General features: G+C 37.5%; 1 protein-coding gene across 2 annotated transcripts in view; it reads left to right on the top strand.

Moving 5' to 3' along the window:
• Positions 1-2,095: 2,095 nt before the first annotated feature.
• Znf507 (zinc finger protein 507) overlaps positions 2,096-27,373 on the top strand; it is a 33,614-nt gene continuing 8,336 nt past the window's right edge. Inside the window, exons 1-5 of one of the 2 annotated variants that reach the window (XM_071604223.1) lie at positions 2,096-2,235; positions 3,667-3,760; positions 9,187-11,324; positions 12,719-12,836; positions 16,509-16,623. In XM_071604223.1, the coding sequence (XP_071460324.1) occupies positions 9,189-11,324; positions 12,719-12,836; positions 16,509-16,623 (2,369 nt within the window). In that variant the 5' untranslated portion in view covers positions 2,096-2,235; positions 3,667-3,760; positions 9,187-9,188. The remainder of the gene's footprint in view (positions 2,236-3,666; positions 3,761-9,186; positions 11,325-12,718; positions 12,837-16,508; positions 16,624-27,373) is intronic. The other variant, XM_027941500.2, reaches the window with a different exon arrangement.

Raw genomic sequence — 27,373 nt, 5'->3', positions numbered from 1 at the left:
CTTAAATTTCAACTGGTTTAGTGACCCATTCAGTTTATGGCCAGTTACCACCTTGCAACTTACTTACTGTGCTATCCTTTGTGTTCCCAAAATTTAAACAGAGCTCTGGTTTAAGTTGTAAAGCAATATGTATTATCAGACTGTCTGGCTACTTTAGGAGATACAGACCCATGATACTTGTAGAAGAAGTGAAACCTTTAACCTTATCAACTAATTAATGGCCCCAAAGTAGAATAATGAGGTGTGTGGAGACAGGGATTCAGTTATCTGGGTCATCTCTCATCTGGAAACAGAATCAGATTCCACTGAATAGGTACAAGATAACCGAGTAAGCAAGTTTCCTATCTGTAACATTAAATCTTACTATAATTGGTTAATTAAATCATGATAAATAATGTTCTGTGGCAGGTGGAAGGTGCTGAGAAGAGTTTAGATGAGACATCCACAAGTTCAATTGAACTACACCTGAATGTCTCTTCATTCCTCTGACTTAAAATTGTTTACTGTGATTTTTTTTTTTTTTTTGGAGAGTAGTTCTTTTGCAGGAAAAAAAAAATACTGAGGCTTTTAAAAATTGCCTAGGTTTTTCTATCAGATTCTGCTTCTTATACCTTGCTCCTAATTCTTTTGTTAACATTCCTTTCTGCCTGTAACACTCTGCCTTTTCCAGTTGCTTCCCTGGAGTGGAGAATGCCAGCAATAGCTGTACCATGCTGCTGTAACAAATAGCTCCAAAACCTCAGTGACTTGCTTACCCAAGGTTCTTATCATTGATCAGCTATGAGTTCAGCTCATCACCATCACTCTAAGATACAGTCTGACAGAGTGACATTGTCAATTTCCAAACCAGACAGAAAGGAGTACACGGATAATTAAAAGCTCCAGTATAGGGGTGATGCCCCTCACTTCCACATACAGTTCATTAGCCCATACCAGACATAGGTCACACCTTCAAAACAGAAGAGCAACAGCAAGTTCATCTCAGCATGTGCTGGAAGAGAAACAAAGGAAAATAGCCAGTAAATACCAGAAATGATCCCTGGAACTTCAGACAAAGACATATTTACTTTCTTTCATTTGTGGGTTTCCCAACACCCAAATTCAGGTGTATTTGTATCCTGAGATTCAGTAAGTTAAATTATTGACCTATGTAAACAATGACTATAAATTTTATTATTTTGTGTATTTGGGGTCTTCTCCCTATGTACTCACTTGACAGCCCATCCTGCTCATAAAGGCCTCTAAATATATCAGGAAGTATCCAAAAGACATCTCACCAAACAAGTCCAGTCCATTGCTGTGAGCAGAATCTTTTTTTTACTTCGCCCCCTGTGTCTGTGGCCCATCTGCTGACTCTAGACCCAAGAATTCAGCCTGCATAACTCCTAATCCACCAAAACTGCCTAGTACCCTTGAAGTTGTTATCATGTGAGCAGGGGGACCCCAACAACGCTGTTTACACCATGGTTTTTCTTGAAACAGATCTAAATGACAAATGGTATCATGCCCTCAGAGAGCTAAGGTTGTGTTACTAGGTCAGAGTTTATCAATTGCGATCCTACAACCCTGGAACATTCTCTGAAGCAAATAGATTTCCCCAGGATTGTCCCTCAGCAGGCACACCTGAATTAAAGTCACAGTCCTAGCCAGGACCTCTATATTTTAGCCAAGAAGTATAGCCCACCCAGAAGAAACAACACAAATCCACGGTCACAGGGGTGAAAAGAAAGTCAATGCCCATGGTTGAATGCGAATTAAGGGGAGGGTGGGGTGATAAAGTTAGCCCACAGTAGATCTAGGCCACGTGGGAAGGCTCCGAAGAGAACATGCGTCGACTTCTAGACCTAGAGAGCTTCTGATAGAGCAGGGCAGGGGACCTGAGAACCGGACCACGCCGGCAGAACCCGCCGCCGTTTCAGAGGCCGCAGCGAACCAGGCGATACCCTCTTTGCGCCCGGATAACCTGGTTGGCCCCCGCGGCCCTGGGCGGCAGAGGGCGGGGCCTGGCCGTTGCCCCGCCCCTTCGCCCGCCACTCGGGTCACCTGACCTGCCCGGGGCTCACGTGATCTGGCCTCAGCGCCGCCATCTTGGAGCTCTGGATGAGGAGGGGGAAAGTAGGGGAAAAGAGGGAAAAGAGCCGGGATAGAGGTGGGCGAGGACGCGGGCAAGGGCACGGCAGGGCCCTGGCCGGCCAAAAGAGGCTCGCGGAAGCAGCAGCCGCCGCCCGACCGCAGGTACGGCGCCCCGGGGCCGCCCCTCCGCTCGCTGTTAGCGCCGCCGCCGGCCATGTGCATCCTCCCCTCAGGCCTCTACCGGCGTCCGCTTCCTCCTCAGCCGGCTGACACCCTCCCGGTGCTTGCCCCATGGCCCAAATTCCATGTCCCCTTTCTGCCCTCTGTGCCGTCCACAGGAAGGCCTGCGGAGACCCCGGCCTTGCCCTGCAGCTGGGGGTGGGGGAACCTGCCGCTGCCCGCATACGGTCTCCAGCTTGGCGCCCCCAGGCAGGCCTGTCTGAGGCGTTGCTTCCTTCCCTGTGCAAATGTAATATCGCTTAAGCTAGCCAGGATGGAGCTAACTACTGTTCTTGCCGCATCTCTTGATTACTTTTCTCAACCCCAATCGCCTCAGCCCTTTGGGCACTGCATGGTGTAATAACAGCCCAGTACAGAAACAGCAGTTCTGGCCTTTGGCACTTATCATCCCAATGGAAGGATCTCTCCAGATCATTGGGGAAAGTGTCCACCTTTTAAGACCTGGGGGCATTCGGAGTGCATGGTTTGTGTGGAAGGCCTGGACGATTAATTGGGCAGAGTCTACCCTCCCAACCCGAAGGCTGTCTTTTTAGTTCCTGCTGTGGGCTGTAAATTCGCTATTCATCTACAATGCTCTTATCAGGCAATTACCAGATTTATCACCTCCTTGAGTTTGTACTTTCTTAAGTACTCCACTCTGACTCAGTGAATGGGTTGTGTCATTGATTAAAGGAGAAAGTCTGGCCCTTCATTTTTTTATCACAGTAACTCGTTAAAAATTAACTTCAGAGGAGGCCTGAAAACATGTTTTCTCCCCCAGCAGTGAACTATTTTATTTAAGTATAATCAATAAATTAGTCGCTTTCTAGATGAAACCCATAATCATTCTTTGACTCTTAGGTTCATACTAGCTAGCATAAGAAACAATAGCAAAGAAATGTAGGACCAGGGCAGGAAATGACATTAGAAAGACCTATATAAGTCAAGCCGTTGTGTCATATCTTTTCATGCTGCCATTCTGCCCGCTGTGCTTGTAAAATTTGCGTACTCATCCTTTAGATTGTATTTTTGGTTAAGGTTAAAATAGCAATATGAAACTTATTATTCCATATTGATGTCAGTAAGACCAGCAGTGTGTTGAGTCAGTTACATACAGTCTGAGGTAAAAGGAAATATACAATTAATTGGGAGAAGTTTCCAGAGCTATTTTTTTTCTAACTTCTGAAAAATCCTCAAGTCTACTTGTTGAATTATGTAAACTTGCATCACATAATCAGATTGCATGAATATTATTCTAAATTTCTTTTTTGACATGGAGTATTGGAAAATTTTTCACTGCCCAAATTAATCATTACTTTGTTTCACCAAAAAAGAGAAATGTTTGATACTGTATACTTTCATTCTTGGCCACAGCTGGATTTTGAAGATTGATCCAAGGGACTGTATTAATTTCAGAAATTGATTTGAAAGACACTGGCTCTGCCACTTAACAACCATGTAACCTTGGGTAAGTCACTTAAACCTCACTGAGTTTCCATATTTATAAAATTGTATAATACCACCTAGCCTGTCCCAAAGAGTTATGAGGATCAAATACATTAACATGTTTGCAGCCTAGCTGTGAGAGGCTGTTACTCTTCAGTATGAATAACTTTATGCATTTATGTTCTCACTGAAAGTTGAGAGGAAACTTGTATTAGGGAAAGCATAAGATTGTCCTGCCTGGATTCCAGATCTTTCTTTCTTCTTCTTTCTCTTTTTTTGGGGGGGAGAAGGAGTGGTACCAGGGATTGAACCCAGATGTATTTAACCACTGAGCCACATCCTCAGCTCTTTTTTAAAATACATATGCTTTTTATTTTGAGACAGGGTCTCGTTAAGTTGCTAAGACTGACTTTGAACTTACAATCCTCCTGCCTCAGCCTCCCTTGCTGTTGGAATTATAGGCATGTACTGCCATACTCAGCTGTATTCCAGTTCTTACAGTTCTTAAACCATTCGTTACTTTATATCTGTGAGCCTCAGATGTATTACTTTACATCTTTGAAGTTCTTCATCTGCAAAAAAAAAAAAAAAAGGCTAGTATTACCAGGAAATACATGAGCATCACAGAAAAATCTACATAGGCACTACTCCCTGGACTTGTACCTCAAGGACAAGAATTTCCTCTTAATCATTTTTATAGTCTCCAGCACTATGCTTGGCACATTATAGGTACTCAACAAATCATAGTAAATCTGAATGTTGGTTAATATTAGTTAGACCTTATGTCTTAATTGCAGCTGCCAAATTAGAATATTCTCTCAGGCTAGCTGCCAGCTAAGAATTCTAGACTATGAAATTCATGTACTTGTGATATTTATACTCAGTTTTTTTTTCAAAGTGGCAATTAATAATTACATTGTGTGAGGAGATTTTAAGTCATATAAATTATAGCTGACATTAGTAAGGTAAACCTATAAAGTTTAAGCAGTTTCCCAGTAACTATTTATAAGCAGTTTATAGTTCAGGGACCGTAAAGTCTCTCCAGTTCCACCCTCTTTTTTATATCTGAATAATCTAAAACCCACAGAGATAGTGACTTGCCTAAAGTCACACAGCTAACTAAGGGCACTATAGAGAAGGGACACATGAGCTTTTGTCCCCTACTTCCTTTTGTCTGGAGCAAAACAAATGTTTTATATTTTTAAATTATGAGACTGAAAAAAATGGGGAATTGGCTTTTATTTCTGTTGCACAATGTTTTTTCTAGTTGGAAAAGACAAATTCTGAGTGTGAAAGAGAAGACTCTTTATATCATATTGTACTGTTTTTATATATACACAGAAAATTACAGCCTTTTCTCCAGGCCCACATTGTTCAACTTGATTTGACTTGTGATAACTGTACTACTATAACTAAAAGGAACTAATTAGAAACACAAATAAACCAAACAGCAAATTATAAGGAAATAATTTAGCTCTTAACTTTTCTTGGGTAAGACATTAATTCTAAGCTTCTGCCTGAGAATTACTATTGTCAAAGAAAGATTTAAGAGATTCTGTGGAAAAGGTTATAGAACTTTTCTGGTGTGGGATGCAATTTTTGTTTATTTGTAACAGTTTGATATATTTGATCTATTATCATTTCTAATGATTTCAAACAAGCAATGGGTTTTGCTTATGCCTCTAGTATTCTGTCCTCAGAGTGAACCTTCCTATCCAGCCATTTTGATCTTTTTGCTAACCCTTAGATAGCATGCTTATTCTCACTTCTAAAAATATAATAATGTTATGGCTGCCTTTCTTGTCAATCTTATCCTTGTATCAGAAGTATTCCAAGGAAGAAAATGGCAAATTCAAATTAGATTAATGCAAGAAGGGTATATTTACAAAGATACTATTAATAAAAGTGTTGGAATTATGTAGGCAGAGCACAGGGATAGAACAGTTATTGGGAGCCTAGCTGCATCAGGAGAAGGGAGAGGCCCCAGAACCAGAAGCAGAATCTTAAGAGCAGCCTATCTGGAGAGAAGTGGCTATTTTGAGGAACACAGTCCGTCAGGGCAACTTAGAGGCAGGGATCTAGGACAGTGAATATCCTGTTCTCATTCTCCTGTATCCCTTAGATCTGTAAGACTCTCCATTGGCAGAATTCAACCAGAAACTAGAGGTCAGGGAAGACTAATGATTTAATCTCTCCTGGGCGGAATGCAGATTGGAGAGGGGGATACAGGGCAAATGGATGATGTCTTGCACAGTGTCCATCCTTTGGGATCCAGTGTACGTCTTACCTCTTCAAAAAGCCTTTTGCATACCTTCCTAGCCCAGGGGAGCTCTTCTGTCTCTCTTAGGATTTGGCTATTAACTGTTGCCCTCTGTCAGTTTTACTCTGTGTATTATTACTTCATTCAAAAGCTGTTACTTAATTCTTTTTAGCTTTTCAGTGTCTTATGCACTCAGTTTGGTTTAAAACTGTGAGTACTATGAATTTCAAATGTTTCCATTTTTCCTGCTACTTTGTGTTGGGCTTTACACATAACTTTTTTTTTTTTTTTTTTTATAACTTTATATTATGAAAAATGTAGACATTCACCCAAGTGGAAAGAATAATATATTGAACTTCTGGACACTCATCACACAACTTCACTCACAGATGTTGTCATTTTTATTTTGTCTCCACCTTCCCCACCTCTCCACTATCCAGGTAATTTTTTTAGGTTGTGTTTAGTCCATCTCTTAGAGTTCACGGATAGTATTCAAGTGATCCATATTATAGTCATTGTTTTCACTGGGATTGTACATATACTCCTTATTTTCATCTCTCTTATTCCAATAAACTTTACTTTGTTTGATGTGTTGTATATATAGATGCGTAGATATAGATGTGATTGCATGAGTAGTCTAAGTAAAATTTTTGTCAAAATTTGGAGGGTCAGCTTTAAGGTAATGTCCCTTCTGTGTATACTTTATTATGAGCTGTTTTGCCTTTTTTTTTTTTTAAACAACTTTTGTCTTGATGAGTTTTGACTTGTGTATTAATTTTGCATGTGGACCCAAACTGGTTTCTCAGGTGTTTCCTGATGTATTTTATGTTGTCATATCTGTTTTATAGCTGCCATTACTGTACTTTTCCCCAAATGTATGCAGCATCTAAAATGAGATACTTACATAAATGTTCAGGGAAAATTGGAGCATCTGCTGCAAATTTCCATTAGCTCCTAATGCCTGAGCAAACATAGCTTTAAGTGTTTTGTCAGATTCTTTTAGACTTGAGATTAGATGAACTCCTCCTTCTCTTTATTTTCCTTTTTTTTTTTTTCTTCCCAAGGATCCACTGAAATATCCATGGGGAACAATTTGCATTGCTCTGTATCCTTCCTATTATGTCATTAAGTAGAAGTACGGTAACTGAGTCACCTTTGTAACTGTAGGTGTGCCAAGTCTATTGAGCAAACATTCATTTTTAACTTCCGATTATCAATTAGCCTCTGTGGATGTTACATTTCAAGGGAGGAGACCTTTGGTCTACAGTGGTGAGCCATATCTTGTCCAAGATACTGAATGTTTGGGGATTCCTATTATTAAACATATTGTGTAACTGCATGAAATCATTGAACTGAAAAAAATATAGCCTTAAGTTAATGGTCCAAAAAATAAATCAGTGGTCACATGAAGAGCCAAAATTCCCCTTGGCCTAAAAATGTGCATTTCTAAGGCAGTAAAGTGATTTAAGAAGTGGCAAAGGGTTTTTCCAAAGAAACTATTGTTCCCCCATTGGTCTCCTCTTCAGTGACTTAAGGTTGAGTAGAAATCTAAAAAGACTTGTTTTTTCTACCTGAGAAAGATGAAAAGAAACTTATTCTTTTGAGAATTGGTTTGGGGAGAGAGTAGCTGAAGGCCCATGGCCTTTGGGAAGGGGATCACTGTCAGTGTTGTACCCTTGGTGAAATGCACTCCCTGCTGTGAGGCAGATTAGAAGCAATCCCTGAAAAGAAGAAAGCTGATTTCATAGGGCAGAGTATTAGCAAGGAGGGAAGAAGGAATACTAAAGAAGCCAAGAGTAAAATGTTTGCATTTTTGCCTGATGTGGACCTAGATATAGAAAACTGGTATGCCAGAAAGAACAGAAAATAAGAGGGAAAGCTGCAATTGCTGCCAAAGTGGATATGGGCAAACTAGTACTGAAGCTGGTTAGAGGTCTAGAAGGATGGGTTAGGTATGATTCTGGCAAGGGGCTGAAAGACCTTTATATGTTGATTCAGCCATGTGGGGAAGAAGAGCCATGATTCACTAACTAAAATAAGAACTCAAAGTCTGTACTAAAGTTTAAGAATAGCATGGTCTTTGGTCTATAGCTAGTGCCACTAAAAATTTTGCTGGCATTTGTTGTATGTTGTGAGTAAGATTCCAGAATGCACCTAAATGTGGAAAAACAAAACTTGTTGCTGGAAAAAAGCCTAAACTTAAAAATGTGATCCAAGTCAACAAATTAGTCTCACTTTAAGCCAAAGGAAATGTTTGAAATGAGAGTACTGCCAGGAAATATAGAGTATTTGAGTCTTAGGCAGAAAAATTTATGAGCATTTTATGTTTAGAGGCTTCCGAGGTCATAGTGCATTATTAAGACCTACAGATAAGCCCTTTGAAGGACTCTGTTCATTTCTGGACCTGAAGCACAACTGGGATATCAACTTTTTCCTTCTCTGATGGCCCTTTCCCTTTCAGGAAAAAGAACATGCATGTGGGTATGAGTAATAGTTGGCCACTAATATAACCTCTAGAAAAAAAACCACAGCATAGTTTGTGGTTTATCTTCAGGATGATAAATCAAAGGAAGTAAAAGAAGGAACTGGGTTATTGCTTTTATTTAGTTTCATTTGCATAGTACTTCTCAAAATTCACTGTGTCTTTTATTACATGATGCTTTTTTTTATAATTTCAAAGATTAAGGAGGGGAAAAAATTATGATTTTAGTAAAAAAGTCTATAGCTACATTTTGATTTAAGAAATAGTTTTTCAGGAAACATATGACTTAAAAGAGTGACATTTCACAGTAACTCGAGGTGGTTCCACAGGTTCTGAGAATGGCTGTGTTATTTTTGTTTTTGGCATTGTACATAAAGGGACAGAGAACTGATTGGGTCCAACTTGATGTCGAAGGCAAATATGATGAAGAAAAAAGGAAATAAAGGTTATTAAAGTTATTTCCAGAGAAATATGTAAAGGATGGCAAGATCTTCATCATCAAATTTGGTGGGAGGTTACATTCCAAAGTGGAATTCTAAGCATTTTAACTCTGTGTTGGGGACAGCTAGTTACATTGATGTGGAACTCCCACCTTAGAAAATATTTAGATTACCTTAGACACCAAAATTGACATGTATCTCCTGAATTACATACCTGTAATTATCCTGTACCCGGTATTTCTTACTCTTGTATGTTATCCTTCTAGATATGGAAGACAGCAGCAGTATTGCCATGTTGGTGCCAGATACAGGGGAACAAGAAACTATATTGACGGCTGAAGGTATCATCACTCCTTCATTAGAAATCGATGAGCAAAGAAAAGCTAAAGCAGATCCATTAATTCATGTTATACAGAAGTTAAGCAAGATAGTGGAGCATGAAAAGTCACAAAAATGTCTTCTGATTGGGAAAAAACGCTCACGTTCAAATACTACAGCACACTGTCTTGAAACCCAAGAACTTTGTGAAATTCCAGCAAAAGTAACCCAGTCACCTGCTGCTGACATTAGAAAGGCTGAGATGTCTCAAGCAAATTTCACACCTGACTCTCTTGCCCAGAATGATGGGAAGGCAATGTCTTACCAGTGTAGCCTTTGTAAGTTTCTGTCATCCTCTTTTTCTGTGTTAAAAGACCATATCAAGCAGCATGGTCAGCAGAATGAAGTGATATTAATGTGCTCAGAGTGCCATATTACATCCAAAAGCCAAGAGGAGCTTGAAGCTCACGTGGTAAATGACCATGAAAATGAAGCCAATAGTCACATCCAGTCCAAAGCCCAACAGTGCATAAGCCCCTCCAACTCCTCATGTCCAAGAACCACTGAAAGAAATAATGAAACCATTCCTGACATCCCAATAAACGTGGATAGTTCGCAAACTCATACTGTACAAACTTCATCCGTGACTGAAATGGGTAGGAGGAAATGGTATGCATATGAACAATATGGCATGTATCGATGCTTGTTTTGTAGTTATACTTGTGGCCAGCAGAGAATGTTGAAAACACATGCTTGGAAACATGCAGGGGAAGTTGACTGCTCCTATCCAATCTTTGAAAATGAAAATGAGCCTCTCGGCTTGCTGGATTCTTCAGTATCTGCTGCACCAGGTGGGGTTGATGCAGTAGTCATTGCTATTGGAGACAGTGAACTGAGTATCCACAATGGACCATCAGTACAAGTGCAAATTTGCAGCTCAGAACCGTTGTCGTCATCTTCATCTCCTTTAGAACATAGTGCAGAAGGGGGCATAGACCTAAGTCAGTCAGTTACCCTTGACCCTAATGAGGAAGAAATGCTAGAGGTGATCTCTGATTCAGAGGAGAATCTGATTGCTGATAGCCTACTTTCATCGGCACAGAAAATCATCAGCAGTAGCCCAAATAAAAAAGGTCATGTTAATGTGATAGTGGAGCGTTTACCAAGTGCAGAAGAAACACTTTCACAGAAACATTTCCTCATGAATACTGAAATTGAAGAAGGGAAAAACTTGAACCCAACAGAAACCCAGACTGGCTGTGGAGAAACTGATGACATTTATCATGCTGACAAATGTACTGTTGACATTGGGGGGTTGATCATAGGCTGGAGCAATCCAGAAAAGAAAGACAGTGAGTTAATAAGTAAAGGCTTAGCTACTGATGAAAATGCCCCACCTGGCCGAAGAAGGACAAATTCTGAGTCCCTTAGACTACATTCATTAGCTGCAGAAGCCCTTGTCACAATGCCTATACGAGCTGTAGAACTAACAAGAGCCAATCTTGGACATTATGGGGATATAAACCTCTTAGATCCAGATACTGGACAAAAGCAAGTAGATAATCCATTGGCAGCATATTCAAAAATGATGTCACCGCTTAAAAACTCTTCAGATGGCTTAACTAGTTTTAACCAAAGCAACTCTACCTTGGTAGCACTTCCAGAGGGTAGACAGGAATTGTCAGATGGACAAGTTAAGACAGGCATCAGCATGTCCCTACTTACTGTAATTGAAAAATTGAGAGAAAGGACAGATCAAAATGCTTCAGATGATGACATTTTGAAAGAGTTGCAGGACAATGCCCAGTGCCAACCCAACAGTGATACAAGTTTGTTGGGAACCAATGTGGTAGAATATATCCCTAATGCTGAACGGCCTTACCGTTGTCGCCTATGTCACTATACAAGTGGTAACAAGGGTTACATCAAGCAGCATCTACGAGTTCATCGACAGAGACAGCCATATCAGTGTCCTATTTGTGAGCACATAGCTGACAACAGCAAAGATTTGGAGAGCCACATGATCAACCACTGTAAAACAAGAATATACCAATGTAAACAATGTGAAGAATCCTTTCATTATAAGGTAAGCCTTGGTTAGTGAAATCTTTCAGAGAATTTTAGAATTTTAGAGTGAGGAAGGAACTTTCTTAATTTAGTCCAGCCACCTCATCTTATAGAAAAGGAAAATGAGTTCTAGAAAAGTTTAATAATTTTCCCCAGGGATCCCAGCTAAATAGTATTAAAGTTGGGACTGAAATCCAGGCCTTCATAGTTTCCACTCCAGAATTCGTTCCCCATTTTACTGCCTCCTTAATAGTCTTTATATTTACTACTTCAGTGTTTTAATGTGCATATCTTTTTAAAGTGTTGATTTTCATTTGCAAGGGAATGTATATACAGTGGATTGACGTCATGTACACATTTGACTTACTTAACCCCAGAAAAATGTGTATTTCTCATTTTACATGGCCCCCAAATGCAAGTCAGTCGTATTAGCTGCTATACAATGAACAATGATTTATATCATTGCAAAAGGGAAAATGGGCTGTATTAGACTTACTAAAAGAGAGTCTGGTAGAAATAAAGTCACATACTCTATGTTTAATGGGCAGTTTAAGGAATTTTCAAGGGTTATTTATGCTGCCTGATTTTCATCTTATTGTTGACCTTAAATGAAACAGCTAGTATGAAATGCTCCTCATTCTTTTGTAAAGAAAACGTGCATCCATTGAATCAATCATTGGTTTAGAACTTCTTCAATCTCTGAAAATTTGGTAAAAATTTAAAATATATCTTAATTGGCTAACTGAAGGTAGACTTTTCCTGTCAGATCACCCAGAGTTGGTGGTTAAAAGAAAGGTATTCAAGAATAAAAATGTTGAGAGATCCAGCTGCTTGAATTACCCTTATGAAATTCCAAGGAGAATATCCAAGTAGACTATAAAGGCAAGTTCTGGAAGGTTTTTTTTTTTTTTGCTGCTGCCGTACTCTTGATTTGTAGAGTAGAAATAGAAGAGGATATCATTGGAGGAGGAGTTCTAATTAGGTCCTCTCATGCATCTGCTTGATGTTTAAAGACAGAAATTAGCATAAAGTTTAGTGGTTACTGACTGAATTAATTTTTGTAGAAGTGTTGCATTATCCTGAGCACTCTGCTCCTGCCAGCTCTGGGCCTACCAGTATGTGTATATGTTATGCATAAACACCTCTTAAGAAGTGGTAACTTCCTTTTTTCAGAGAGTATAAAAAGAGGAGCTGCCTTTGTGATGAGATTGTGACCCTTCTGATGAATTTCTTTCTATAAATTGTGAAATGTGTCAATCAAATGGTCATTTAGCAGATTTTATTTAAAAATATTGGTAATATGTTCTCAGTAGGAGGCCATGAAAGCAAGTAGCTGCTTCTTCCACAGCCTCCTAGTAATTGGATGTGTATTTTTATTGAAAACTTACATATTAATTTCTCTCAACTTTTTAGAGTCAGCTGAGGAATCATGAGAGAGAACAGCACAGCCTTCCAGACACCTTGTCAATAGCAGCTTCTAATGAGCCAAGAATTTCCACTGATACAACTGATGGAAAATGTGTTCAGGAAGGTATCTGTGCATTTTTAAATACAGGCTGCAATGACTAGTATATGCAGTAAAAAATACCCGTACTTCTCACATAGGTTATTTTCAGGACTAAAGCATATATTATCCTCTCTTTTTATACTGTGGATGTGAGTGATTGTTACCTTTGCTCCTAAGAAAATTTCATGCACTAAATGCAGTAAATTATTACTAGATCCTGGGTAAGTAGGGCTAGATTAGTAAGGACTCAACTTAAACTGTGCAGGTAGATATTTCAATTAAAATTTATGCTCTCCAGTAAAAGCCAAGCTATAGCATAGACCCTCAGAAGGTGACATCAGCAAGCCAGAGAAACTGCAGCATAGAAAGAAGCCTCTCCCTCTCCCAGCACCAATTGACCTAAAGCAAACATAACTTTTGCAGATGGTAGGCCCCCACCTCAAACTTTAACTGAGGCTTCCTGCTGTGATCTTATTCTTCTCTAAGTATACTGCCAGATTTCATCTGCATTATTTAAAAACACACACAAACGTTATGTACTACTTAGGTACCAGTCAGCCAAGTTTCTGGTAATAGGAATATTAGAATCAAAAGATTTAATTAGAGTTCCATGAAAAGGCGGATGCCACATCCGGAGAATTAGGGATAAAGTGTAATAAGCTGTACTTCCTTGCATCCGCTCACTTAAATTGATATACTTTAAATGTCTCAAGTGTGGTACATAGTGTTTATGGGAAATAAAACATATTGGGGTGACTTTCCTTTTTAGATTTCCTAAGAATTAAAGTTAGAAACAACTGCAGAGTGAAATGTTTTACCATAATGTTTCATTAAATTATACCCCAGAAAGCATAACTGATTCTACAATGTTTCTGAAAGAACTGATTTTGACACCACTGTAGTACCAAAATTCTCTTGTCAAACAGATGTCATCCCTGTAAAACTCTCCAAAACAAAAGGAGTTTATGACATGGCATCTGTTTCTGCAATAGATGGCTGAGCTAAAACAGTTTTGTTTCCTTTTTATAAAATAGCTCTAAATGCCTCCTTTTATTTTAATTCATTATGTTTCCATATCGCCTATAAAGGAGACATTAAAACATTTAGAAATGATTGGACCATAAATCCCTAATGAAGAAATGACTCAGTAGCGTCACCTGCAGTTAAATACCAGTGCTGGAATACATATTCCAGCAACAAAAATTTAAATCTGAATGGGTACATAGATTAAAGTCACTATTTTAATAAAAAAAGATAAAACATTGGTTCAAAATTAAAATAACCGTAATTTTACAGTATTAGCATCTGCCCACCATATTCCATCTCACAACTTCTTTTCTTTGTGGGTTATACTTTTTCTTAGAGTTAAATGTATCAATTTTTAATTGGTTACCATTCTTTCCTACCCCTGCAAACTTCCTTGGCTATTCTTTGTCATAGTAGTATAAAACAGTGCAGGTTGCCAATAGCTTCCTGCATACTTCCACCTGGATAGGTACTTTATTAATTCAATATTAGCTATTTTGAAATCTGGTTGACAGATGACAGAACAACTTTTCAAGTCATATTTTGTTAAAACTTCTTTAACCACTTAGTCAATTTATTAAACAAGAGAGGAGATATATGTCTCCTTTGATCCCCAGTCTGCCCATTATTATACCACCGATACCTCTGGACATAACTTTCAACACATAGGTCCAGTGTAATTGTACTTCAGGCATTCCTTCATCCAGAAGGCATGGCATGCCCCTCAAGAGTAGTGCCAGGTGCTGGATATACAATGACGGGCATCTTTGCCCTTGAGGAATCCAGCCCAGTGAAGAAGTCAGAAGTGGACTGATGGGTATATCTTCAAAATCCATCAGTGGCCCTGTGAAGCAAAGCACTTTGGCATGGTGTTTATTCTTGAAATTCAGTTAAATTGACCTTTCTCAGAAACCCACAATTTGCCAATCCATGGGTATTCAGTGCAAACCAAACAGGTAGATCCTTACCCTCAAAGAATCTACAGCTCAGTAACAAGGCAGATACTACCCAGAGAAGCAAGTAAATGTACATACTTTGGTGAAGGAAAAATACATGACTTACTAAACCATGCATGAGATTCTAGTATTTCTGTTTTGTAGATAAGAAAACTTGAGACCTCAAGAGGTGAAATAATTTACCTATAATCATACTGGTAGTAAGTGGCAGAGCAAGGACTAAGCCCAAGTTTTTGAACTTTAAATCCAATCTTCTTTTTCATTGGAAACATTTGCTTGAAGTAGCACAGGCTCTCATTCTGTGCTATATTAAGTTTTTCCATCTGTCAGTTTTATTAGTTGTCATTGATCTGTAATATTTTTCACACAAAACCATTATCCAATATTTCACACTTCATTTTTTCAAGTTTTTTTTAAACTATATTTGGAACAGTGCCATTTATAATCAAGTCCAAGTTTTTAACCTACCAATTAAGAGCAATACTTAGATTATAATTATGATTAGTACATGTATTAATGTTATAGATTTATACCAGGAAATTAGGATATTTTGTTCTGCCTGGCAGTATTTATTAGGCAAAGAAAATTTCAATTTTAAAAAGTTTAAATGTAACATAAGGATTTTTTTTTGTTAAAATTTCAGTGCAGGTTTTCTTTTGTACCACGAAGTTTGCTCTTACACCCTGTTACTTGTGTTTTACCTAAGCTTTCTTCCTGCCAAGGGACACATAGCTCTTCCTGCTCTGCCTGATTCTTGAGCTTAAATGCTTGCTTTGTTCCTGAATATAAAGCATTCTGAGTAGGAATAGCCTGTGGATTTTATGCTGACAGTGAATAAATAAAGCATCAGATATCTTCAGGAAACAATTTCATTTGATCAAGTTATTCAACTTGTATTTTCACACTTAAATTACTCAGCCCTATTGTTGCAGAATGAGTTAGTAATATGGTCTGTTTTCATTGGATCCATATTTCCTGCATTTCAGAGAACTTGCGTATTTATAGTCTTTGTCCCTGTAAAGTGTCAGTTTACTAAATGTAATTATTCTATGTTAATAGAGCCCCTCAAAATATGCAGTTGCTTTTCTTCTTATGTTGAATTGATAGCTGACAGTTAGCTGTAACCTGTAAATGCACAGGGTGAGAAAACTTATATAGTCCAGGCTAGCCCCAAACTTTCATTCCTCTCCTGCCTTAGCCTCTCAAGTAGCTGGGATTATAGGCTTGCGCCACCACACCCAGCTTAGGCTTTTTATATTGAGTTTGCTATATATGACTTGTGGTTAAAGTTTATAATATTGGATTATAATAAATTACAGCTGATTTTCAAACCAGTGTTTCCTTAGGATACTGTATCCAATGCTGATTAGACTTAACACCTCTCTGATCAAAGTGGATCTCTGATTAATATAACTGCTATACAGCCAGCAGGGCAGCTGGAAGCAAGTTCAGTATACTTTAGAATTTTTATAAGGTTTTGCAGAAACCAGCCTTATCTATGTGTACAGATCAGATGATGATCAGTTTATATCTGCTGATAGTCTAGGTACAGCACAATCTATAAAGCCACTTCAAACTTGTTAAACAGTAAGAAAACCTTGATTAAAATAATAGTACTCTCTGGTGTATAAATATTCATTTACAACGGAATATAAATGCTGTCATTTGAATCTTATTAAAACCTATCTCTGAAACTCTGAAATACCTTGTCTAGGGAGTAAGTCTTCAACCCAGAAACAGTATAGATGTGATGTGTGCGATTATACAAGTACAACATACGTTGGTGTCAGAAACCACAGACGAATTCATAACTCTGACAAGCCGTACAGGTAAGTGTGATGATCCTGGAATTTCAATGTTTATATTAAAATTTTGTATAGTAAATAAGTAAAATAGAAATAATTAATCCTTAATATTTAAAAGTAAAATTCACTGCAAAAGCGTAATTAACAGTCCTATATAATAATTTAATTTTATTGATTTTTCATAAAAACTAATTACACCTTGTATTTAGAGAAAATATAAGCATTCTCAGGATTCTGATAAACAGAAATCATTATTTCTTAAATAAACTTTGCTTTTTGAGAATAAACTGTTGTTTGCATATAATAAAGGTACAGGCGTGGGCTAGAAGTATAGCTCCGTGGTTGAGTGCTTGCCTAGCATGTACAAGGCCCTGGGTTCAATACTCAGTACTGCAAAATAAATATGTGAAGATACAGATGTTTTACAGAGTTTCTCCAAGTGTCCAAATGCAGTTTGTTTTATCTGAAGCTACAGTGTAACGTAAGATTCCTACATCAGAACTTAACCAAATTCTGTGACTGATAGTTCTAGGCCATAGTTTAACCACTCATCAAAACATTTTTTCAGGTTTCAACTCTTTTCCCAAGTTTAATAGATATGACACAAATGAGTGTGGAAAAGTTGCTCTGTTAATCTGCATGAAAACCTGACAGACTATGCCATAAAATGTCATTATTTGGGCCTATAGCAAGGAGTTCTCTATATGTATGGTGGGGTTTTTGTTGTTGTTTTTGGTTGTTTTGATACCGGGGTGCTCTGCCACTGAGCCCCTTTAATTTTTTTTTTTTTTTTTTTTTTTGAGTACCAGAGATTGAACCCAGAATCCCAGGGACACTTAACTATTGAGCCACATCCCCAGTTGTTTTTATTTTTTATTTTGAGAAAGGGTCTTACTAAGTTGCTTAGGTCTTACTAAGTTGCTTAGTGGAAGGTATTTGATCTTGACCTCAGCATCTTTGTTTTCATTTGTAGTATTTTCAAAATTACAGTTCCTAAGAAAGATTTTTTTTTCCAGGCATAATGAAGGCCATTATTAATGGTAACTCAGTGTCCTAAATTCGTAAGGTATGATAAGTGGAAGTAAACGTATTTCATTTATGATTCATACTGGGAGAACATCACAGAAACTAGAGATACTAGTATTTTCTGATATAAAGAGAAAGCTCTGCCTTAATGTTCTGTGTCTTTGTTCTCAAATGCAATGATGTACCATGCCAAATTCACATGATTTGGGCAGAGATAGTCTCTGGGTCTAGAAGTAGACTGTTCATTTATTCACTCAGAAACATTGAACAAATATTTTGTTCCAGGAACTGTGCTAGTCTCTGAGACTGTATTCATAAGAGAAGAGACATCATCTTTGTTATCATGGAGCTTGTAGACAAACACTTCTCTCAAGTACAGGTTAATCCAAAAGTCCAGGGCTAGGAGTAAAGCTCAGTGGAAGAGCACATGCCTAGCACCACACACAAAAAAAGATCTAAAACTTTTTGAGTGCTAGCATGATGCCACAAGTAGAAATTCCACATGTGACCACATACAGTGAATTAAAGCCAAAACACAGGTGCACAAAGAAGAGTACGGGGTAGAGTTACCTTCTGGCTATATGTATAATGTATATATGAAACAGATGAATTTTTTGATTAGAAATGGATCTCATCTCCAAGATACCTCATTATCATATGCAAATATTCTAAAACTGAAAGAATATAAAATCTGAAAGACTTCTAGTCACAAGCATTTCAAGTAAGGTACACTCAACCTGTATATAATGATAAATTTTTTTTTTCAGTTGGTTCCTTATTGGGAACTTATGGATTTTAATGATAAATTTACAAAAGAGACTCATAATAATTGATTTCTGATTCTATGCAGCATTTTGTGTTGACCTAAATTGATGAGTCTTATAAGACTCATTTTGGTAGCTGTTGGTGTCTTAAGGATGTTTTCTTATGTTCTTAAAATAGTCGTAGGCTCATGGGATTGGTTGCAGTTATCCTTAGATCTTCCTACCAGTGGACAACATCCTATGAGAACCTTCTTCATGTAGCATCTCATTATCTATAACCTTGTGACTCCTTTTAACCTTCTTTAAACTCTTTAAATATGTATCCTCCTCTGTCGTAATGGGATTTGTAGTCTGCAGAGCATTATAAATTAACGTGTTCTATTCCAGTATGTTTCTAGGACTTTCTTTTCACTTTCATATAGTTTGCCATGAGCTGAGCCTTAATCTAAAGGTCACAGTAGTTTTCCTATCTTATTTCCTACCTACTTCATTCAGTTTTGTTGCCTGGTTCACTTATGATCAGAGTTTGGGTTGGTTTTCTCAGAGTCCATACTCTAAGCGTTTCTGGTTCCTACATTTTGTTCATAAGAAGCAGTGGTGAATTTCTTACACAGCAAAATGCCTTCTTGCACAACTAGTCTTTTTCCAGGGCACAAAAGCTTCTTCATGTATTGATATGTGCCCATTGTGTAATAGATATCTGCAGTGGCGACACCTGTTTCTTCCTCTTGCCTTGCTTTTTATGTTGCCTTTCTAGTCCTTCACTCAATCTATTTGTGTAATCTGGACAATACAAGCTTTATGTGCTAAGAGTCCTGGCTATGGGGACAGTCCTGGGTGAGCAAGCTCACTTAGGGGATCTGTAACCTTGAGCAAACTGTGCCCCCTCTCTTTGCTTGGTTTTGTCATTTATAAAATGAAGATAATTGAGGTGGTGAAGAGTCTATGGAATGCCATAATAAGTGCTACACATAATAAGCAGCCAGGAAACAGTACTTGCCTAATAGTCACTGGCCCAGGTTTGTCTTTATCCCTTCCCAGTGATTCATTGGTAACTAAAAAAGAAAGAAAATGCTGACTTGTCTTATCATTTGGGAAACAAAGAATCCTATTCCTGGGTAGTCAGGCATAGCTTATTTTAAAATAGAAGTGTTATGCCCAGGTGGAAACACTGTCACTGCTGAGGTCCCCATGCTGTCTGACTGCTTCAGAGACAATCCAGTGTCATGGGAAGTACTGATGCTTAAAAGACCCAGGCCTGAACCACAAACTTCCTGTACCCTCCCAGTGACCTTGGGAATGTTATTTCAGTCTTATGCCCCATATGAAACTGGGGAGAATGCTGCCTGGCTCATAAGGCTTTGCAAGGATTGAATGAGATTATATTCGTGAAGCCCCAGAATGTTTTCTGTTATGTTGAAGGGACTGGTTCTTCCTGTTCATGAAGTCATGAGATCATCTCAAACCATTCTGTGTAAGGACTGGGAAAGATTAAAATGACATCATCCTATCCCAATCTCTGCAAGACTCAGCTAACTTTGTGTTTATTCTATGTTAACCACACACCAATTGTAGTTATACCTGATATAACAGTGGCCCCCAAATTTTTCTGAAAGAAAATTTCAGAATTTTCAAACAATAGATTGTTTTTGGTTTAATATTGCAGTACTAGAATCCCCTGCTTTCCATTTACATCCCCTAATACTACTTTTGTGGAGGATAAAATCTTTTCCTGTGGTTACCAAGTTGTTTTCTAACCATATACCATTTAACCCATTTTCCTTTATCAACATAATTATATTGATATTTAGGTTCCAAAACACTCTTCGGGGTAAAACTTGACATAGAGGGTGGACTTTGCACTAAATCATTCAGCATACTGCCTGACACATAATAGTTACTCAGTAAATGCTTGCTGATATGTGCCTCAGGTTATCTCATGTATAAAATTGCTTTGGTTCTATAAACTTACTGTAAAATTTATTATTGAAAATAAATATTTCATGGTATAAAAGAGTTGCCCAAATATATACACGTATACACACACACACAGATACAGATATATATATATATATATATATATATATATATATATATATATATATATCAAATAATTTTGGTTTTGTTACATTTTGGTACCAGGGATTGAACCCAGAGGTACTTTACCACTGAGCCATATCTCTATCCCTATTTGTTTTTTGTTTTGAGACAGAGTCTTACTAAGTTACTTAGGGCCTCCCTACATTACAGAGGCTGGCCTCAAACTTGTGGTCCTACTGCCTCAGCCTCCCAAGTTGCTAGGATTATAGGCAGGTACCACCACTTCCAGCTCAAATTATTTTAATACGGGTCCAATTTTGATACACGGTCCAAAAATACCCAATTTCCCCTAAATGTTTTTTTGTTTATATTAGGAGCCTAACAAAGTCCAAACACCAAGTTTGGTTGCTAAATCTCTTAAGAGTGTCTGTCTGTCTCTCTCTTTCTCTCTCTCTCTCTCTCTCAGCATAGAAAATAAATTGAGTGTAATAAGACAAACCCTGTTGCAAGATTTCTTTTGAAATCTTTGTGTGTATGTTCAAATCCTATGAGTTGCCCCATACTTGTAAAACACTCAACTTCTTTTTTCTTCGATACCCCTCACAGCAACTGTTCCTAATTTGACCAGCTCTAGAGACTCACCAAATAAAGTCCCAGGCTTGGGAAATAGGATTATTTTAACCAGCATCCTGGAGTTTGGGGACTTATTAGCAATGGAGAAAGCCTGTAGAAAAATTCAGACCCAAGTTTTTTACCCAAGTTGTAAGAAATCTAGTTATGGTTTAGATATTAGGTAACCCCCAAAAGCTCATGTGTGAGACAATGCATGAGGCTTAGAGATGAAATGATTGGCTTAATTAATTAAATGATAGGGATTAATTGAGTTGTGACTACTGAATGTAGAGTGTGGCTGGAGAGGGTGTGTCCCTGGGGGAGTGCCGTTGGAGTATATATTTTATATCTGGTGAGTGGAGTCTCTCTATTGCTTCTTGGTGGCCATGTCCTCCTGGCTGACCTGCTTTCTTCTGCCACACTATTCAGCCTTTATGTTCTGTCTCACTTCAGGCCCCAAGGAATGGAGCCCGCTATCTATGGTCTGAGACCGCTGAAACTGTGAGCCCCAAAATAAACTTTTTCTCCTCTAATTTTTCTTGTCAGGTCTTTTGGTCACAGCAATGAAAAAGCTGATTAAAACAAACCTTGACTTTCTACATTGGCTTTCTTTAAGCTGTCAAAATACAGTTTTTCTGCATGGGGAAGAGATCATCTTTATACAGATGGTTGGAATATTATTGATTAACATGGATATTCTGTTGGTTCTGGCATTCCAAAGCTTTGCTCCAGCAGTGGCCTTATTGACAGGCTACCAGGACTGCCGAGCTAAGCTGCCAGGGTGTTCTTTCTTCTTCTCATGTCAGATATATGACTTTGCCTTGATAGACTTGAATAATTAAGTACCAAACAGCTCTATCATGAGCATTTGGCAGCTCTACCAAAGGATCAAAACAAAATTGTGACAGGTGATATCATGGTAAATGTACCCATGCTGCTGCTTACTTTTGATGATTTTGTTTTACTTTGGGTTTCCCCACACACACAGTGCACAGGGTGGGCTAGGAAAAAGTAAGTTATCTAAATGGAAATGTGGATGTTGCTGGACTGTTGGACACAGTGGTTAGAAATGGTTTATTAGACATATTTTCTATTTTAAAATATGTTTTCTGTCATTTTTCCTTTCCCTGGATACTACATGTATCTTGGTCACAACGGAATAGAGTCAGCTTTTCCCTTTCCAACTCAGTAAAACACATGATTGTAAAATTTGCATCTTCATGAAAGAAGGTAGACAGTAAGGAGGATTTCAGGAAACAAGTATGGTAAAATATAAGTCAGGATGATGATGTAATAATGGTTTTCTCTAATTTTTTATGCTAATAAAATTTGGGTTGCTCCCTGGGATTGTATAGGAGAAGTGAGGAGGGAATGGAAAATGAGAAATTTTAACTAAAGGAAGCATATTCTTTAAAAAAGGAGGATCGCAGCTGGGCATGGTGGCACATGCTTGTAATCTCAGCAACTTGAGAGGCTAAGACAGGGGGATCAAAAGTCCCAGACCAGCCCCAGCAATTTAGCAGGATCCTCAGCAACTTAATGAGACCCTGTCTCAAAATAAAAAAAAATTAAAAGAACTGGGGATGTGGCTCACTGGTTAAGCCCCTCTGGGTTCAAAAAAATAAAATGGTTAAAAGGGAGTATAAATGAATTTAGGCCACCTTATGCAACTTTGTAATATCCTTTCTTATTTAATCAGTTGAAAATCACTTTAGTGTTTAATGTTATCAATTGATTCTCAATTTTCCTTCCATACTTAGATTAGATCCAGACATGAATGTTCACCATTGTTAGTGTTCCTTCAGAATAGCCTTCTTTTTTTTTTTTAATTTTAAAATACTTTTTTAGTTGTAGGTGGACCTTTATTTTATTTACTTATTTTTTATGTAGTCCTGAGGATCGAACCCAGTGTCTCACATGTGCTAGGCAAGCACTCTACCACTGAGCCACAACCCAGCCCCCAGAATAGCCTGAAAGGAAGGTATTCATGAAATTAGGGCTTATTTGTCAAGCACACACTTTATCCCTTTCTTCTCCCTTTAAAAAAGATTTTAAGGACTTATTCATATTAAAGGATATTGATTAGTCACATCAGCAACATTTAACCACGTCACAAAAGAGCATTTCTGGTAGTGAATTTTAACTATTCTCAAAATCTTGAAGAACGCTGTACTTCTTCTTCATAAACTTCTAAAAGAAACTTGAGCATTTACTGCTAAAATGTGTGGTTCACTGCTTACATAAATATCCATTATTAATTAAATATACATATTTCATTATACCTGGTTTCTCCCTGACATAGTAAATGCTAACAAATAAAAGGCTTAAAAAAGTCTGTCCAGCAGTCCAGGAATGCGGAGGCCATCAAGGTTTGGGGCACATAGGGAGTCTCAAAAATACATTGGTAATGTTCTGTTTCTTAACTGTGAATGTGCACTTCTTTGTTTTCTTTTCAAGAATTTTATGAGAGAAATAGACTTTATTCTAAAGAATAATCAACAATGTTTTTAGTTTGATGTACAAGGTATTTATTATAGCATTATTTAGAATGCAAAAAGGATTTTTTAAATTTTAGCTGTATAATGAGTAAAATGGTTAATTAATGATGCTTTAGGATGGAACATTATATTCCCATTGAAAATGCATAATTTTAATGAGAAAATACTCAGCATTAGCAAAACAGGATTGAAAATCTATAGTGTAATCCCACTTTACATCAGATCTACATTTAAAAAAATAAGGGAATTATACAAGTAGTATTTTAGAATTTATCTTTGTACTTGCCTGTATATTTCATTTGAGTATAAGGGATATAGATCATATCATCAGAAAAGGTTTTAAATAAACACAGCATTTGCTGACCAGTTAAGCAGGGCAAAAATTGACTCAGCAATTTAAACTAATAAACAGAGAGCTCCCATTTCAGACAGCAGACTAGGTAACCTGAAGCACTCCATACAAAGATAACCACAATGCTAGATGAATATTAAAAACCTTTTCACATTCTATCACGGAAATTGAGAAACTGCACAAGTAAAAATTAAAAGAAAAGCAGGTTCTCTGTAAGCCTGTTAACTTGGTTGAATCTCAAATATACTGAGCTAAGCAGGTCACCAAAGAATACATAAAATATTCTCTTTACACTCAAAGACGTGAAAACAAATAGGAGTTCAGAGATAACAGAGAGGTAAAACTGAGAGAAGACAAGCAAATCATAAAATTAAAAATTTAGAAAGTCAGTGCCTCAGTTGGGGAAGAAGGTTTATGAGATCTTGGGGGAAACAAATAAAGAACTCCTGCAGTGGTGGTAATGTTCCCCTTTAGCAGGTGTTGTGTATAGTATTTATTATTTTCTGAACTGCATATACACCTTAAACCACTCTTTTTACAATGTGTTTCATAATAAAACATTTTTTTCAATTGTGTATTCAAATTAAACCAAACTCTATGGGAGAAGTGAAGAAGTGGAGTTAAGTATGAAGATTTTGTAGGTAATTCACTTTCTTGTTATTTTGAATGAGTGATAAATGCATGCAAATATGAACTTCAGAATGAGCTTGCCTAGTCTCTTAAAATTAGTATTGTAATGTTGAGGTTCTGGATTAATTTAGGAAGAATTAAGAACTTTACCCAATTATGGGCTTTTTCATCTCTCAAGTCATATATTCTGTACCTAAGTAGTGTTTTAAAGCTTTCTTTATGTATACTATCTTATAAATTTCTTGTTTTGTCTGAGTATATGTATATACACACATATATGTATAGTTTATACAATAGTGTGGGACCATAAATATGACCATGCAAGTTGAAACCATGCAAAGTAATTCTAATAATTAATAGGGAAATTATAATTGTTCTATGACCTTTTTTCTTATTGTCAATTATTATAAATATAGTGTGAAATATATTTTAATACATTGTACCTTAGTCCATTCAGGCTGCTGTAACAAAATACCTTAGACCCTGTAATTTATAAATGAAAATTTATTTCTTATGTTCCGGATTCTGGGAAATCCAAGATCAAGGGACCAGCCTATTTGATGTCTGATAAGGGATTGTGCTCTTCTTCAGCGATGGTGCCTTACTGAATCCTCACATGGTGTAATGGGGCCAAAAAAGCTCCCTCAGCCTCTTTTATAAAGGCACTACTCTCATAACAAGGGCTCTACTCTCATAACCTCGTCACTTCCCAAAGGCCTCATCTCTTTAATATCATCACCTTGACAGTTTAGGTTTCAAAATGTGAATTTGGGAGACCATATAGATGTAGTCCATAGCATACTATAATTTAAAATTTAGATTTACTCAGAAGGTTTTTTTTTTTTTTTTTTTAAATCTCTTTATAAAAAAATCTTGCCAAGGCTGGTGTGGTGGTGCACACATGTAATCCCAGCAACTCGGGAAGTTGAGGCAGGAGGATTGCAAGTTCAAAACCAGCCTCATCAACTTAGCAAGGCTCTAAAGCAACTTAGTAAAACCCTGTCTCAAAATTTTAAAATTAAAAGGACTGGGAATGTGGCCAGTAGTTAAGCACCCCTGGATTCAATTCTCAGTACAAAAGAAACTTACCAAGAATAGTTTGAACAGGGCTTGCATTCTTCCTTGATACAGGGAAGTGAGCATCTTTTCTATTCTGTGGCAGATTGTCAGTTGTCCTTTCTAAGTCTGGATCCACTTTAGACATTTTATCCTTTGCTCTTCAGCTCTTCTCCAAGAGCTTCTTCCATGTGGAATATCTTGACAACATCACTTCCTCTGGCAACCATATTCTTTATTTATGCCATTAAGGTCACCTTCTATTTTATCCTCTTGCTGTACATCCAGGGTTTCTTCCATGGCCACAGTGTCAGCCTTCCTATTGGTCAATTATTTGTTCTATAATTCCATTGACATTTCTTTCTAATTTTGCTTCCAGCATTATTCTTTCAGGTTTTTTCCTGCACTTCCATTTTTTTCCCACCAATTCCCTCTTTTTGAGTATCCAATTTTTTAAAAGTGGGTATATATGGGTATATCACTGGGAGACAAGGACACAACACAAACTGTATGTTTTGCTGACTGTGAGGGAACTGACTAGAAGCATAGTGACCAATTTGGGCAGACTTTGAAAGGAACAAATTGACTGTTCACTGACGATGCTGCAGTTGTGTTGAAGTCATGAACTGAAAGCTACCAATGAAGTTACTGCTATACAGTTAGTCATTTAGCATATCTGTACCAGTTAGTAACTGAAATTTGAACAATGCTGGTGGGGGACTGGTAACATTTAACTAAACCATAGTAACTGTTTTTTGCTTGTAATAGAGTCTTGGTGGATAGAATTCTGTCAGTTCCACTCAATGATAGGATACAAGGCATCTGTTAAATATGTTATTATGGAAAGTTTAAGTCATACTAGGGAATGGAATATTAATAAAACAGGCTTGTATGATCCCAATTTTATAAAAATTCTATATGTATTTTAAGATATTAGAAAATATGTTAAAAGATAATATTGGTTTTATCTATTGATAAAATTGTGAGTGACTTTTATTTTCTGTGTTTTTTCCTGGATATTTCTAATTTTCTACAATCAATTTTTTTGGGGGGGAGGGCGTTGCGTAACGGGGATTTAACTCAGGGGCACTTGACACCCAGCCCTATTTTTTGTATTTTATTTAGAGACAGAGTCTCACTGAGTTGCTTAGCACCTTGCTTTTGCTCAGGCTGGCTTCAAACTCAATGATTCTCCTGTCTCAGCCTCATAAGCACCTGGGATTATAGGCATGCACCACCACATGATCAATTTTTGAAATCAGAAAAAAATATCACTACAAAATGAAAGTAGTTCACTAGCCCCCAAGTCTAGGTTTCTAATATCATTCACTAGTTAAAAACTAAAGAAATGATAATCCTGTGCATCTTGTAGCACCAGCAAGTAACAAAGTACTAAACCAACAAAATGACAGAGTCAACAGGACAGAGGGACTAATGGAAAGTGGTCAAAGCTGGAATGATGTTAGCAATGAACTGAATTTTGTCCAACAGTGTAAGTAATTATTCATGTGCCCATATTGATAGAAATAATGATTGAACAAATAAATAAGTGGGTGAGAAGAGACAAATCACTAGTGCAGGAGAATTCCAAATAATTTTTATAGATACTCTGTCCTCAGAGAGGCGGCTAATACTCCCCTCGTAAAGTAGGGGCTTCAAATGGTCACTTCCTTCCAAAGTGTACAGTGTGGAAAGAGTCACTTACTGAGAAACCTGACCTCGGCCAGGTGATTGAGGTCAGCATCCACAATGATAAATCACATTGATAGTATGAGTTGATGACAGTGGCACTTCAC

This window comes from Marmota flaviventris, chromosome 18 (genome assembly GCF_047511675.1).
Source record: "Marmota flaviventris isolate mMarFla1 chromosome 18, mMarFla1.hap1, whole genome shotgun sequence".
Classification (NCBI taxonomy): domain Eukaryota; kingdom Metazoa; phylum Chordata; class Mammalia; order Rodentia; family Sciuridae; genus Marmota; species Marmota flaviventris.
This window is presented reverse-complemented; position numbering and strand designations above follow the sequence as displayed.